This window comes from Cajanus cajan, chromosome 4 (assembly GCF_000230855.2).
Source record: "Cajanus cajan strain Asha chromosome 4, NIPB_CcT2T_4, whole genome shotgun sequence".
Classification (NCBI taxonomy): Eukaryota; Viridiplantae; Streptophyta; class Magnoliopsida; order Fabales; family Fabaceae; genus Cajanus; species Cajanus cajan.
In genome coordinates this window covers 78066459-78084033 of record NC_138520.1, presented here as the reverse complement: position 1 = coordinate 78084033, position 17575 = coordinate 78066459, and the positions used below count along the sequence as shown (strand labels likewise).

At 31.9% G+C, this 17575-nt stretch overlaps 2 protein-coding genes and 1 long non-coding RNA gene across 3 annotated transcripts; 1 reads left to right on the top strand and 2 right to left on the bottom strand.

Annotated features, from left to right (window-relative positions):
* Positions 1-1230: 1230 nt before the first annotated feature.
* On the bottom strand, positions 1231-4785 carry LOC109802430 (actin-11). The gene is made up of 5 exons (XM_020363806.3): positions 4628-4785; positions 3128-3197; positions 2589-2982; positions 1681-2294; positions 1231-1580 (listed from the first exon to the last, which is right to left on the bottom strand). Exons 2-5 carry the CDS (start codon positions 3185-3187, stop codon positions 1515-1517), a joined length of 1134 nt encoding a protein of 377 aa, XP_020219395.1. The 5' UTR covers positions 3188-3197; positions 4628-4785; the 3' UTR covers positions 1231-1514.
* Positions 4786-7400: 2615 nt separating this feature from the next.
* LOC109802437 (uncharacterized) lies at positions 7401-9841 on the bottom strand. The gene is made up of 3 exons (XR_002240098.3): positions 9645-9841; positions 8972-9236; positions 7401-7732 (listed from the first exon to the last, which is right to left on the bottom strand). It is a non-coding gene; the product is annotated as an uncharacterized LOC109802437 (long non-coding RNA).
* Positions 9842-14439: 4598 nt separating this feature from the next.
* On the top strand, positions 14440-17120 carry LOC109802426 (heat shock 70 kDa protein 4). Its single transcript, XM_020363796.3, is given in 3 exon segments — positions 14440-15168; positions 15260-15930; positions 15932-17120. Coding segments are annotated over 3 exon segments (1878 nt in total). The 5' UTR covers positions 14440-14951; the 3' UTR covers positions 16922-17120.
* Positions 17121-17575: the final 455 nt, after the last annotated feature.

Sequence of the window (17575 nt, the reverse complement as noted above, 5' to 3'; positions counted from 1 at the left end):
TGTTAAGACATACTCTTAGATACACTTTTCTAAATATACTGTAAAGTGGAAATTAACATGTTAGTGACTTGAGTTGTTTTTAAGTATGGTTGAATTTCAGACAAAATTTATATATAAGTCTTTAAGCTTTTGTTATTTTTCAAAAAAAAAATTGGTGTTTTACGTATCTCTATAATTCACGTAATAAAAGACTTGTATTAAGTATCATTGTATCAATATAGACTATTAAGATATAACTCTAATTTGAATTGAAAAGATCCCCATAAGTCTCTATTGAATTGTTTCTAAATTTTGCCTTTTAGATCGCAACTTCATGACTTAGAGGGTGACAACCAATAATTGGTTATTGTTATATTAGCTTTGCAATGAATGGCCCGTTATGCAGTGGTTGCACTAATATTCTAGCGTCATCTAATTGATTTCTCACATGAAGTACAATTATATGCGGTAGCTGTACGAATATTTTAGCTGTATTATTGTATGCAAAGTGTTGGGTTTAAATTTCAGTTTGTTAAATGTGAAATCAATTTCCATATGCAGCTTTCCACGTCGTTAATATCATATACAGCTTGTTCCATTCTGATTTCAGTGTATTAGGGGCCTGTTTGGGAGGTTTTATTATTTCCCCTTATTTGCAATTAGGCTTGCTATTTGCTAGTTGGTTGATATCCATGTCCTCAGTTAGATTGTTGATGCTATAACGAAGAAGCCATGTATGCCCATCATAAACTTCTTTTAAACTACGCGGCCATGTTTAACCCTTTATTAAGCTGTAACCATTCGCTCAACTGGGACAATTTGGGTCTGCTTCTCATATTTAAAGGGAGAAATTGTTGAATGATTACTAGTTTGAGAGAGCATCCAGTAGCTTTTGTTTCAAGTGTACATCCAATACAATACATCATGAAATTGATACTTGATTCATTAAATCTCTTGTGCAGATGATAATTCAAGGACATCATAATGCTACTTATACTGAAAATATACTTCAAGAATTTTAAAATTGCTTAATGTTAATTAAGGGTAATAGGATATGGTGGGTTTCATCCTCCCCACTCTTACCAAGGATGGAGTGACTTTGGGAGTTGGCTTTAAGGGGACTAAAAACCTTAGTTTCCTTGTGTTGTACGAGTAGTGTGCGATTGTCTTTAGTTTGAAGATAGTTAAATGGAAGAAAGATTATAGTAACTATCAAATTAAGCATACCAATTACCAAGGGTACACGCGTAGTTTGATAATCCAGCTAATTCATAGGCAGAATGAACCAGTCAAAAACTTATCAGAGTACAATGAAAAGAACTGGACCATTTTGAAAAAACAACTCTCCTCACTTCCTGCAAATAAATGATCACTCCAACAAGAGAAAAACAAGAACGGATAACAAAAGCTAGAACGAAAGGGTTATAATCTGCAATCTGACATTGCTTTATAATCTGCAATCTGACATTGCTTTGCTTCAGACAAATCATAATGATGGTAGTCTTTCCCTTCATAAACCTATTTCTCAAAACACTTCAGAAGCACTTTCTGTGCACAATTGATGGCCCGGACTCATCATATTCTGCCTTTGCGATCCACATCTGCCCTCAAACACAACAGTTTATGTCGTTAGCATACAACAATGCATCTCACAATAAGTTAACATTCCAAGAAACAGAAGAATGAAGGAAGAGAACAAACCTGCTGGAAGGTGCTGAGAGATGCCAAGATAGAACCACCAATCCAGACACTGTACTTTCTCTCGGGTGGTGCAACAACCTTTATCTTCATGCTGCTTGGTGCCAATGCAGAAATTTCCTTGCTCATTCTATCAGCAATGCCAGGGAACATGGTTGTTCCTCCTGAAAGGACAATGTTACCATAAAGATCCTTCCTGATATCAACATCGCACTTCATTATGGAGTTGTATGTTGTCTCGTGAATGCCTGCAGCTTCCATTCCTATCATCGATGGTTGGAACAGAACCTCGGGACATCTGAAACGCTCGTCGCCGATAGTGATGACCTGCCCATCAGGCAACTCGTAGCTCTTCTCCACAGACGAGCTGGTCCTGGCTGTCTCCAGCTCTTGCTCATAGTCAAGGGCAATGTATGCCAGCTTTTCTTTCACATCCCTTACAATTTCCCGCTCGGCTGAGGTGGTGAAAGAATACCCACGTTCAGTCAAAATTTTCATCAAGAAATCAGTGAGGTCACGACCGGCAAGATCAAGACGAAGGATGGCATGTGGGAGAGCATAACCCTCGTAGATGGGGACAGTGTGGCTGACACCATCACCAGAATCCAACACAATACCTGCAAAGAGAAGGCAATAAAATTTTAAAGGCAATCACATGATATATAACACAATTTCCAAATGCATCCCAGTTCACAGAATTTGTTATTTCCCCATTTAGTGATATGTCAAGTGAAATCATTATCAAATGAATCATTTTCAGTTTACCCTAATGCATCTGCAAATGGAATATTGAACATACACACTTTCTAGATGCTCATGGATGTTGACATTTGTTAATCTCAATTTCAAAGGCCCAGATAAGTTCAAACTATACAACCTGAACGAAATCAAACAATTCAACAATAGCTTACCAGTTGTACGACCACTTGCATACAGGGAAAGCACGGCCTGGATGGCGACATACATGGCCGGGGTGTTAAAAGTCTCAAACATGATTTGGGTCATTTTCTCACGGTTAGCCTTAGGGTTAAGAGGAGCCTCTGTTAACAGAACTGGATGCTCTTCTGGGGCAACACGAAGCTCATTATAGAAGGTATGATGCCAAATCTTTTCCATATCATCCCAATTGCTCACAATTCCATGTTCAATAGGGTACTTGAGAGTCAAAATACCCCTCTTTGATTGTGCCTCATCACCAACATATGCATCTTTTTGGCCCATGCCAACCATCACACCTGTGTGACGAGGACGACCAACAATGCTGGGAAACACAGCACGTGGGGCATCATCTCCAGCAAATCCGGCCTACAAAGAGTGATTGCAATTAATTTCTCATATTCACGGAAGTAACATAAATGTAAAATGATATTCCCATAAAACCAACAAAAGCATGACAGTAAGTTATATTATTAAACAAATTTAATACCCAAAAATAAGACCAACCATGTACCTTAACCATTCCTGTTCCATTGTCACAAACAAGAGGTTGAATATCCTCGGCGTCTGCCATCTTCTACTAACTGTACGAAACATGATGAATACTCAGTAGAAGTGAACTATTACTGTAAATACAGCCAACAAAACATTGGAAGGGAAATCTTGAATGAGCAAATCCCTACTCTAATCTTGTTTTTCTCCACTTCCATAGCATACTATGAATAAGTGACAAAGAAATATTGCAAAACCAAGAAATTGATAGGATATCATAGTTTAATCATAATTTAGCCAAAACAATTACTTTCTTATAGCTTATAACAGAAATGATGTCCAAGGACAGACAAACTGCAAGCTAACCAATTACAAACATGCAAAACAAAATGGAGAAACATATAAGCTCAAGTCTCATGCATTCCCTTGTTCTTCATTTTGTTTTAATTTTTGTAATCCTGGGGTGGGAATATTCTGTACAAGCATCAGGTAGCAAACCAATTAATGGTATAATGATATAATTTAACAGATCAATATACAATAAGGAACGTGGCATAATAACTATCACAGACAGATATTTAACGTAGAAAAGAAGCTTGTATCTGGAATTGCAAGATACGCATAATTGTATTCCAACATGGTAACAACCAAATAACAGTACATACTATACACATACCCACTTCTACATCTTACATTCACACATAAATCCTACATTCCTCAGACAAGCAAAGACGTTGACAACAGAATAAGTTGATTAGACAAGCACCGTGAGCCATAATAGTTGGTTGTTACTTGTTAGAAGGGTAGGGAACACTCAAAACGTTGTAAATATCCAAAGAAAGGGTCCACAAGCAAAGCATTATTACATTTCCTTTTCGGTATCTCTTCTTTCAATTTTGAGAGAGAGGGAGGTTCACCACACTTAACCAACATTTAAACATCGCTAATTAATTGCATCAAGGCAAAAGGTATACTCCTACAAAACATTTTGTCCTCCCAACGTCAAACAACAATTCAGATTCGTTACCAACCCATCCTAAAACAACTTTTCACAAGAACCGTGCTCAACAACGACAGATCCATCTTCATCCGCCACAAATCTCAAAAACACAAAACAAAGGCGCATGACGTAAACATTAAACCAACCAAAATTGTTCTTTTCTTCAAAAGAAATCCCCTTCCCATAAACAACACCCAGATCGACCAATTAAAAACGACCCAGATTAAAAAAAACTGCAAGAAACATAATGAAACATCAACAGAACCAAAAACCTAACAACAATCCAACCCACCAACTAAAAAGTTTAAAAAAGAAACAAAAAACAAATTTTTCTCACACCCAATGGAGCAAATCGAAATCCAAGAACGACCCGATTGAAATCCAGCTACCCAAGAACCAATTATAAGAAAACGAAGAACGCCCCCATTCTAATAGAGAAAAGAAACAAAAATTGAAAGGTGAAAATTGAAAAGGGAAACAGATCCACAAGAGAGAGTAACGGATCGAGGGATAGAAACGGACCTTGGGAAGGGAAATGGCGAGGGTGATGGAAGGCAATGAGCGAGAGATAAAAAAAAATGCACGAAGCTAGTGATGAGGGAGGAAATGAGGGTGTGAGGGACCAAGTCTAAATGGAAAATTGGAATTCTATATAACAAGCACGAGATGCAATGTGGACCGTTGATTTCTGGTTTTAAATCAAACTACGATTTCACCATTTTTTTTTTTTTTTCTCCTTCTCTCTTTTCCAATTTGTTTTTCTTCCATCATTCCTGTCCTCTCCTTTTTTATCTCATGCGATTTACCGGGTAAAATGTTAATTTTAGTTTGTACCTACTTTTTAAATCTTAGCCAGGCAAGTGACTAATTCTTATTTAAGATGGTTCTCTTTATAATGTGTTATTCAAAAAATAAAATTTGTCGTTATTAGAACTATCCTTTCTTGACTAGTATTTATTTATTTTAACTAAATACGCAATATTAACAGTGAAGCTCGTTTTATTTGGAATTCTTACATAATTTTTTGTTTAACTACTGCCACGCATACCTTACATTTTTAAAGTTTGCTTATGATAATAATTGTTTGAGAGATTATTTTGCAACGTTTTTTTATTCATTTCGCCATTTTTTTATTCATGGATCATTTTGTAGCCTGTTAACACAGAGTGCAAAAAATATTTTATATTGATTATGAATTGTAAAAAAAAAAAACAACGAAGATTGTAATGAAGTGGCCTTCCTTTTAGATAAAACAATCTCTTTCTCGGCAGAAATAATGTTTGTTGATAATGTGATTGCAGTTGAGTGGTATTTCAATTAAGCTCTTTTTTTTTTCTTTTCTCGCGAGCAATGATCGTTGCTTTGTGTAAACAATCGGACAAAAGTGCATCGGCACTTTTGAGAATCTAAATGAGAAAAACAAAAGTTAAAATGATATTCATAAAATATTGGTTTGCATATAGCATCTTCAATAGTGTAACTATGGTGAAGTTGTTTAACTTATTTTTTTGTAGATCTTATAATACGGAATTTTCTTTCGAATGGTACAATTCTTTAGAACTTAAAATGAATTTTATAATTGTCTCGTAATTTTAAGAACGGTTAAGAATGAATTGATAATATAACAGTTCTTATATAAAATTGTTACGTTATTACTCTAATAATGAAATTACTTAAAAGAAAGAAGAAAAGAAAAACAGTTCTTGAAGTTAAGATCCTTATAAACAACTCCCGATGATACTATGGTATTTTTGTACATAAAACAGTTTTTTTATTATTGAATGATTATTGATTTTACTAAAGGTATTTTTGTACATTAAATGTAACACGGTGACTCTTTTTCTTCGAATAAAATTTGTACAATTTTGGTTAGTGATTTGAAATATTACCAACAATATGATAGTTCGTCTTGTTTTTCCTTTGTTTATCTTGTTTAACTTGGGCGTGCTGTTTAATATTTCTTACTATTTTAGTTTTTTTTTTCCTCTCAATCAGCATCATAGTTTTTTTTTCTTCATTCAAAATTAATTGCGCGGTTAAAGTCAAATTAAATTAGTAAAAAATAACATTGGGGGAAGTATCATTTGACAAAAATAATAGCAATATCAATTTGTGTATGCCATACTTGAAAAAACCTGTAGTGGATCGAGGAAGAGAAATTGATGCAGGTAAAGCAGAATTTATACATATTTAACCGATTATATTAATCTGAAAATAGCCTATTCTTTCTCTCCACGTATAAAAGGGAATGGACAACAAAAAGATAAAACACCCCTTTCCTCTAATTATGGAGTGGCAACTATGAAAGCTTCTAGGGATACCATTTCATTAGGATATTCAACCTTTTTCGAATATTAACTTTCAATTTAGGATCCACTTTACAATAAAATAAGGCCTAATGTTTCTTGGGGCCCGATTATGCAATCAACCAACTACAAATAGTTGTCCAGCACTAAACATCTTCAATCCTAACTGAATATGCTCTGTCAAGTCCTTGTAATGTAAGACTGCCAGCAAATATTTGAAAGAAAGAAAGATCTTATACAAGCACTAATTGCCAGCAGAGCATTCTGTTTAAAATATAATAAAATAAAAAGAGAAAATAAATGGCTAATGAACAGTATTAGTAGTTGGATCATCTTACAAACGGTGACTCAAACATGAACTCAGTTGCCTTTATATAACAAGTTGGGGTTCAGACTTTAATTATGCATAGACAAAAGGATTTATTGGACGATTTATAGAAGGTTAAGAAATTGAAGTGCCATATATAGGCATATAATCAAAAAGGCATCAAACCTTAATTACGCGCCACAAAAAAAATGCACTAATTAAATTGGTACAAATAGTGTTTATATGAGTTAATTCACATGTTTTGCTCTGAGGATATATATACACGTACCGAACTTAGTCAAATCATTTTTTTTATTGTTATTCAGGACATAATAAGATCTTATAAGACATGGAGGATAAATACAACTGGCTGATTCGAGCTGTTCTTTAATGTCTATATTTTTTGTTTTCATACATTGAATTAGAACTTGTTTTGTGCTGTAGATAAAATAAGAATGCTATCAGGTTATAGAATAAAATTGATAAACGCCTAAGGTTCATTTTGCACATTAGTTAGATCTTATTGTGGATGGTTATAAAATAGAACATTATCTAATCGGTTTATTGGTGCAACATTAGTTTTTATAACCTTAAACAGAAAAGCCAATTTATATTTAATAAATGGAATAAATTCTTAAATTGGTCCTTCAAAGACCAAAGTTACCAAATTAAAACATTACTATAAAACAAACATCACTGTATCAATTTTCCAAATATTTTGATCCCCAAATTAGTCTCTCAAAAATTTAAAACATCACTAGTGGTCCTTCAAAAATTTTGCAACCATACATCCACCAACAATTTAAAACATACCATACAAATGAAATTCCAAAATATTTATTATCATCCAAAATTAATCCGTTGTAGTTTGTATATTAGACTTACTTGCAGTGATTTATGCCCCCAAAACTTGGTCATCTTGTCGATACTAAAAAGGAATTCAACAGGAGATGATCATTCTTGCTTGTCATGTTTCTGCTTGGTCCTATCAACTTCATCAACTGGAGGCAATGTCTACATAGTAGAAATAAACGAGTAAGCAAAATTACAGCAAATATATATCGATCCTCTAGATTGTACTCCAGACACTTTAGATAGCATAGTGTAAGCGATAACAAATGATTAGAAAATCAAGGGAGGATAACGGTTACACATCCATGACTTTTGTTTCAACAGTTTGTATTTTATATAATAAACTTTATTATTTCTACAGCTGTTATGCAATTCACTGTCTATGATGCAATCTAGGGAAATATTAAATTCACAGTGCAAATAGAGGAAACGATAAGGAATTTGAACCTGTTATTACTGTACACTACTACAACTATAGTATCTTCATTGCAATGTTTGCAAAGAGTGGCTTGAAATTTATAGCAGCATGAACTAAATCGTGAGACAATTTGTCTAGTTGGTCAAATGGATCAAACATTTATAAGAAATCATACACGTTGAACTTAAGTTACTGGTTGCACACTCACAGAGTCACAGTTAGAGCTGCTAAATTTGGCCCAGCTCAATAGATTGACTCATTAGGTTAGGCTCTTTATTTTTAGGTCCAAAGCTCGACGGTTGTACTAGTAAAAATTTGGTTCGATATTTTAAAAATTTTCCTTTGAAGTTATATGTAAAGTTATTAAAAGTAAATAAAATAGTTTAATTTGCCCGCAGTCCGACAAGCCAGGCCAAGTCAGATAAAACTCAACCCGTGTAAAAGTCAGGCCATGCCAGCCAACCCGTTTCTCAAGCTTGGCCCAACGGGCTGGGCCGGGTCAGGCCAGACAACGCTGATCTTTTGACAGTTTTATTAACAGTACACTGCATTGATCAGTGCAATTTCAAGTAGAGAGATGGGTTATATCTCAAAAAAGAAAAATGCTAAATCCTCATAATGTATATTTTGATTAAAAAGCTTTTTTCTTTTTAATTAAATTTATATTTTATAGTTAAAAAAATTCCGGAGGATGTATCATTGCTCCTCAAAAACACAACAATTAGCAATGTTCTCAACTGTGCGTTTATTTTGACAAATTGAAAAGAAGAAAAGACATTTTAAATGGCATAGGTTTCAATCAAGCACATTAGCTCCCTATGTGTTAACAAATACGAAGCATTATAAAGTCCAACCTCAACAAATAAATAAATAAAAAACATATACCTTGTGCCTATTACCATTTTAAATATAACACTGAATAAGAAAAAGGTACCACATAGAAATAATGGCCATGAAAAAAGAAGTTAGAGAGAAAAGCTTACAAGATTAGGCTTATAGATGTTGTGAACAACGGAGGCTCCAGCAAGAAGAGAGAAGACAACAACCACACAGGACCAAGCCAGTGAAGGAGTCCCTGTTGGCTTCTTCCCACCTCCAAATTTTCTATTCATTCTCACAAAATATTTCCGAGTGCGTGTCACCCAAAATGACTTAAATCAAAACTTGGACCACCAAGACCTTCGAATATCCAGAGACACAAAATGTGCAGATAAATTGGCCAATGGCAACACCAACCTTTAAGCAATTCTGAAAATATCAACACAAAATCAAACAGTCAGGAAATTGGCTCACAAAAACCAAATTAAATGCACACACAATTCCATGTTAAGTGAATAAACGCCAAAAGGCAAATAGAGAGCGGGGATGGCCAATAACAAGTGCGCCAGGAATCAACGCAAGCATGTCGTGGTTCAGACATTATAACAAACATGTTATGAGCACTGTTTCTGAAGGTGGAATGGCATGTGATGGTGCTAGTAACCAAGGTGGGAATTTCAGCAAACAGATGGTGCACAACACAGCACAAGTATCTAATTTATGCGATTTAGAAAGTAATATATGTTTATGTGATTGGCAATTATATTTTGTTCATGATGAGAGTTGCGTGATCCTCTAAAGATGCTTCCCATGAGCATAGGAGGGAAGTGTACTTACCGTTTCTTCCAAGACGCCCCGAGACTCCTCTCTGTTTAGTCTAGTGGGCAGTGGCTACTGTAATCAAATCTGCTCACCGTTGGATTTACCCGACACTTCTTATCACGCCACGCATCATTCATTATATATTTTATTCTGTGCCAAAAGTGCTCATCATTACTCTCCCACATATAAACGCTTCTCTCATTCTTGCTTAATTACTTCATCTAAATTTTAAAATAAGCATTGTTAGGTTAAGCATCTGCATAATTTACAGTTTACGTACGTCTCCATTCTCTTCGTTAAATTCTGTAAAATATGTTTTTTTTCAATTTTTTATTTTAAAAAATATGTTTTGTTAAAAATAAATATTTTTGAATAGTATTTAAATATATAAATTAAGACATAAATCATTATATATATAATAAAATATATAGTACAATTGAATAAAATGTTTAAAATAAATTTTATAACTAGTTTTTTAACGATTAATATATATATATATATATATATATATATATATATATATATTAATATAAACATTTTGTAATATATTTTGATTTATTAAATGAAAAGGGAATATTTTTTAATACTATGAAGAAAGAGTGTGATACTTGCATCTTTGATGATAATGGTACAAAGAACTCATTATAATTTTCAATATAACAACTCAATCAACACACAATTTTTCAACTCATATTACCATCATCACAACTTATTTACAACATTATAATCAATATGCATCTTAACAATACATCAACATTGTTCATATAGAATCCTAACATAGTTATACAACTTCACAACATACTACTTGACTCAACTTTCAACTTCACATCATGTCAATTTAAACAATGTAAACAACATACATCTTTACAACATTCACATCTTGAGAAAATAACATCATAAATCAATTTAAGCAACTATAATGACTTACAACTTAATTATCTTTCAACAATTTATACAACTTAACCAAATCACTTATTGTCCAATGACAATCTTCATATAAAACAATACATATGAAGTTATATTACTCCTATCATGATCATTCTTATCTCACATGAAAGACAATAGTATTTTCTACAACTTTCTTGAAAAACTCAAGTTCTTATTTCGTCATCTACCATGTTAAAAATTGTAAAAATTACAACAATTTACATAAATGTCGATAGTTTGACCTTTATTTACTAAGAAGGTCATAACTGACATTTTAGACTTTTTTTTAGGTGATTTCAAAGCCATTAGAAAGTTAAAATTCAAAGCTACAACTTTTGTGAGATTTCAATACCAAATTCGATCCTCTACCCTCAACGTTGTAGTGCTCAACTCAGTGCCTCAACGTTGGATTTCTACCAGCTCAATTTCTTCCTAGGACTGCAACACTCAACTCAACACTTAAGCTCTAGATCTCTACCAACTTAGTTTCCTCCTAAGACTACAACGCTCAACTATGGTTGTAGCACTGAATGTAGAAATTTTATGCATTTTCATAGTTTTCACCTTCATTCCTCACCTTTACTCCACCAATATTCCTCTTAAACACTATCTACCACTCATTATCTCTACTAGATTCGTTCATGCAACCCATAAAATCACAACAATTGCAACATGCATGCACCAAAACTCAAAGACATCATCAAGAACGTCAATATCTCAGTTTCAACATGCAACCAACTTCAAATTCATTCCCACAACTACAATTTTTCAAAAGTTCTATTAATGTTAAGTTATCAATTCATTTAACAACCCAACATTTCAATAAAACCCAAGATTTCCAGCTTTCCTTACCTTGTAACGAAGTGAAACCAAGGAAAACTCTGAGCAACTCTAAGGTAGAATAAGAGAAGAGAACGAAGAAGGAAATGAGCTTCGAGCTTCAACAATCCGAGCTCCGTACCTATTCTATAGGATTCTCGGCTCCTAATTGCTTTGAATCACCACCAACTATAAAGTCTCCAAGCATGAATCTTTCCTTAAGAATTTGAGAAGAAGAAGAAGAAACATTTAGGTTCACAGAGATCCTTTCCCTTCTAAGTCATATTTTACAGTAATTTTGCAATTTGTTAATGAAAATTGATATTAAATGGAATATCAAAAGGTACAAAATGAAAAGGAGAAGAAAATTAGAGAGAAGTCAGTAATATATTTACATGAATTATTTGTGTTATGCAATTTCACTATTTCTAATTGCAAATGAAAATAACAATTAAAGGGGCTATTAGGACGAGACAAAAGAAGTCTCACACTTCTATATACATTTTGCGATTTTATACTTTTTCACTTACAAAAAATAAATACATGTCATAAAAGAAAAAAAAATTAACATTTAATGAAAAGGAGAAAAAGGTAGAAAAGTAAAGAATTTGCATATTTGAAATCTTTGATTTTCCGATTTCTTTAAAATGTTTGTATCATGTGATTTCACAATTTTTAGTGTCAATAAAAATTGTTATTTAATGAAATGTTAAAAGGTGGAAATAGATGTTAGCCAATTTTTGCATATTATAATTATAATAACTAGATAGATACACGTGTGATGCATAAAGTATTTAGATAATTCGTATAATATAATATCTACCTTTTTTTATCATGATAAATGTCTTGTTGAAATATTTATATTATATATGTCTAAAGAATTATAGTTAAAGTAATATTATGGATTTTCTACCCAAAAAAATTATATTATAATTTAAAAGTTAATTTTATTAATTTCATAAACATAAATTAATCTCATTATTTTTTTATTAAATAATACAACTATTGTAAATTTTTTAAATAAAATTAATGCAATTAACTCAATACTTATTTTAATTTATTTATACTTTGCTTATTTAATTTGTTAACTAAACCTTTCAATATTTTTCTCTTAAAGTGAGTATATACTTGCTAGTGTGTTTACTTAAAAAAAAAAATTTTGATAGTGTGATATTATCATATTACTTTCTTCTTTTAATTTAGCATTTATATTCCTTGAGAAAATTTTATTGAAAACTTCTTATAAATTAATCACATGAAAAAGATTATTAAGGATCACAATATGAAACATTACGATTTAAAACTTATTCAAAACTTTATTAACAACTAATTTCATTGATAATCATTAAAAATATATTTAATAAATCAAATATTTCCTAAACCAAATTAATTGGAGTTTTGGTAAAATCATTCCAATAGATTAAAGTTGAACCAAATGATATATACACTTATAAAAATAACTATATTGTGGACTAAATAAATACACATTTAAATAATTTTAATTAATTATCTCATCATCACATACAAAAAAAAAATAACATTTCTTATTCTTATGCCACATTCAAAAGTTTTTTTTTTAGTTATTAATTATTTCAAATTTATCGATATCTTCTTCATGTATAAAATTTTTTTTGAAGTTTGTTCACATATTCTACTCATCAAATGTTAAAAGAAAATGATATTAAATATAGTAAATACACTAATTTGTGATATAAATTTATAATAATTTTCATATTAAAAATAGTAAATTTGATATTTTGTTTTATAAATCTATAATTTATCCATTTTTTTCTATATTTAGGAGGGAAGAAGTTATTTCCCCTTATATATTGTAGATTTTTTTTTATCAATAATAAATTAATATTTATCTAGTAATATATATATATATATATATATATATATATATATATATATTTATGTTTTATATCATTTTAAAAGATGGCTTAATTATATAAACTTAATATCGAAAATTGTATTTGGTATAATATGTGCAAAATATTGTAGTTATTATTATTGATTTTATATCTTTTTTAGTAAATTGATTTTTTTTGTATTAGTTTATTTTATTTTTATATAAAAAATATGTATATAATTACATTTATATTTGATTTTATTGGAAGAAAGAAAAAGAAGTTAAGAATTTTGGAGGGAAGGAAGTTATCAGATAACTTCTTCCCTTTATATTATTAATTAATAGAAATGAATTTGAATGTCCATAATAGAAGACCATTCTATTGCAAATAGTCATGATTATTTATGATTTTAATTGATGTAATTAAATTTATTAAATATTAATAAATTTATTTTTAATTAATAAAAAAGATTTGATTTTTTTAATGAACGGAAGGGTTTGAATTTTAAAAGACAAAAAAATTTTGAAAAAAGAGGAGGGTTCAAACGACACCGGTGTAACTTTTACTAAGTGTTACACCACTCAATAACTTTATATTAAATGTGAATTTTGTAAATCCAACCGTTAGATGGAAAGTTCATATCTCTTAGATCATATATGTCAAATTTTGTTAAAATTGAACAACAACTTGAAGGTAATCAAAGTGTTCATATTTTAGTATATTTTGAAATGTACATATTACGTCAATTTTGTTTTATGAGAATGAAGTATCAAATCATCTTAAATTAATATAAAATTTGATATATATGATCTAAGAGATATGAACTTTCAATCTAACGGTTGGATTTACAAAATTCACATTTAATATAAAGTTATTGAGCGGTGTAACACTTAGTTAAAGTTACACCGGTGTCGTTTGAACCCTCCTCTTGAAAAAAATGAGTCCAAATTATATTGTTTTGAGTGAAGTCTTTTTGAAAAAATTATTCTACCTTTAATAATATATAAAAGTATATAATTATGGATATAAATATAAATATAGATAAATATAGATATATAAATATAATTTTGCTTATTATTCATCGTATCGAATTAGCAAGACTCAGTTCATGGGAGGTGGGTGATTCGTGACTTCTGTCTTCTGATAGAAAAAACAATTAGTTCATCTCTTATAAAGTAAATCTAAACTACTTTAACTGTTAGCCTCGTCTAATTTTCATATATAGTTTAAAAAAATGTGATCCACAATTTAAGAATTTACATGTGTATCATAACAAATTTCTTTACCTGAAATCCTATTCTAGTACTCAGGAATCACTATTTATCCGGGTCCTGACTACAACCTTTCTTATCTTAATTCATTTCGCAAGTCTTTCAGTTTTCCAAAAAAGATAACGATGACCATAAAGAAGGGAAATTAATGAATGATAACTTATGCTACTATCACACTAATACACTATCAATTGAATGTTCGCGAGTCTTTTTAGCTTTTCAATTTCCTGGTGGATGCACGAAGAGACTGTGTTAGTGGGAATAATTATTAATTAAGTTGCGATTTCATCAAGATGCAGTGATTGACACATGTAGAGTATATAATATAATACTTTCAGGGAATTTTCATATTTCAAGAATATAAAATTAACCTGCAATATTCAAAACACTTAAAAGTCTTCCAAAGCCTGATTTCAGATTCTGTATCTCACTCTTCATTCACTTGAAAGATAATGGCCAAAGATCATGGATTTGTCATTGGAATCGACCTTGGCACAACTTACTCGTGTGTTGCAGTATGGAAGGAACAGCACTGTCGAGTGGAGATCATCCACAATGATCAAGGCAACAACACCACTCCTTCTTGTGTTGCTTTCACGACTCATGAAAGATTGATTGGTGATTCTGCTAAAAATCAGGCTGCCACCAATCCAGAGAACACCATCTTCGGTCTATTTTATACTCTTTAATTACTGCCTTCTTTTTTTACGACTTCTCTATAAACTTTTAACAGCAAATAGAACTTTTGTAACTTATGCAGATGCCAAGAGGTTAATTGGTAATGGTAGGAAATATAGCGATCATGTTGTTCAAAAAGATATATTGTTGTGGTCATTCAAGGTCATTGCTGGTACTAATGACAAACCCATGATCGTCATTAACTACAAGAATCAAGAGAAATACCTTTCGGCTGAGGAAGTATCATCGATGATCCTCACAAAGATGAGGGAGATTGCTGAGAACTATTTGGAGTCACCGGTTAAGAATGCTGTTGTTACTGTGCCTGCATATTTCAATAACTCTCAGCGTAAAGCCACCATAGATGCTGGTGCCATTGCCGGTCTCAATGTTGTGCGAATAATCAATGAACCTACAGCTGCAGCTATTGCATATGGCCTTGACAAGAGAACTAATTGTGTTGGAGACCGAAACATTTTCATATTTGACTTTGGCGGTGGTACTTTTGACGTGTCTCTACTCACAATTAAGGATAAGGTGTTCCAAGTTAAGGCCACTGCTGGAAAAACTCACCTCGGGGGAGAGGACATTGATAACAGAATGGTGAATCACTTTGTAGAGGAGATGAAAAGGAAAAACAAAGTGGACATTAGTGGCAACCCAAGAGCCCTAAGGAGGTTGAGAACTGCATGTGAGAGGGCAAAAAGGACACTCTCGTATGCTGTTACTACCAACATTGAGGTGGATGCTATATATATTTCAAGGCATTGACTTGTGTTCTTCCATCACTCGTGCAAAGTTTGAGGAAATCAATATGAAGCTGTTTGAAAAGTGTATGAATACAGTAGAAAGATGTCTTAGTGATGCTAAGATGGACAAAAGCAGTGTAGATGATGTTGTGCTTGTTGGTGGTTCTTCTAGGATTCCCAAAGTGCAACAACTATTGCAAGACTACTTCAAAGGGAAGGATCTTTGCAAGAGTATCAACCCTGACGAGGCTGTTGCTTATGGTGCAGCTGTGCAGGCTGCTTTGTTTAGTGAAGGCATTAAGAATGTTCCAAACTTAGTTCTGTTGGATGTTACACCACTCTCACTTGGTACGGATGTAGTTGAAGATATCATAAGTGTTGTGATTCCTAGGAATACTACTATTCCTGTAAAGAGGACAGAAGAATACAGTACAAATGAAGATAACCAACCCTCCGCCTCGATTGAAGTTTATGAGGGTGAGAGAACAAGAGCCAGTGATAATAATTTGTTGGGTTCTTTTTTTCTTTCTGGACTTCCTCGGGTTCCTCGTGGCCATGCTTTTTATGTGACTTTTGCATTAGATGAAAATAGCATCCTTTCTGTTTCTGCTGCTGAGGATAAAACAACTGGTAGCAAGAATGAGATTATCATAACCAATGACAGAGAAAGACTGTCAACGGTAGAAATTAATAGAATGATTCAAGAAGCAGAATATTACAAGGCTGAAGATGAAAAGTTCCTGAGGAAGGCCAAAACAATGAATGATTTGGATTATTATATTTACAAGATTGGGAACGCATTAAAGAATGAAGATATCATGTCAAAGCTTTGCTCCCAAGAAAAGGAGGACATCAGTTCCACAATTTCTAGGGCTAGAGATTTGCTTGATGTTGATGGTAATATCCAGCAAGATGAAATAGTTGATTTTGAGTATTCTCTAAAAGAGCTTATGAACATCTTTGAACGCCTTACGGAAATGGGCATTGTTGGGTAGTTGTTTTTCAATTGTGATAGTGTTGCTGACTTGCCATTTTATGTGTTTTAAGTTCAAACTATTATGATATCTGTTTTATCTTAAAAATAGCTTAAGTTTTGGTAACATTGTAATGGGTATTTTGTGTAAAATGTTACTGAGAAGAGATCTCGATTTACATGTGATGTATCCTTCGAATCGTTGAATGCTTACTGCTTGCCCGTTTTTAAGTATACATGTGCTGCCAGCTTGAGTACCTTCCATTTTTGTCTGTTGATTTTTATAGTGTTCCGCTTTGCAGGACTACAGAGATAGATCATAGATGTGCAAATATAAATTTAGAGTTGTTTTTTATGTGGATTTCCAATTAATATTAGAGCTTTTTCTTAACAATTTATGTGGGTTTTGTTTTTATTTTTTATTTTATGAAAACCTTTATCATATAAATATAACTTTAATTTTTTTTAAGAAAAAACCAACTAATCGCATATAAGTTTTGTCCATGAAAAAATATTCATATTTTGAAATTATATGTTTTTTTGTGATAAAAATATTTTTATTTTAAATTTTAAATTTGTTATCTTGTGTTTTTTTTTTTGGTTTCTAAAGATTTGTAAATGAAATAACTAGTGAAAACAAAAGTTTTGTACAAATATTTAAAAGCATAAAACAAAT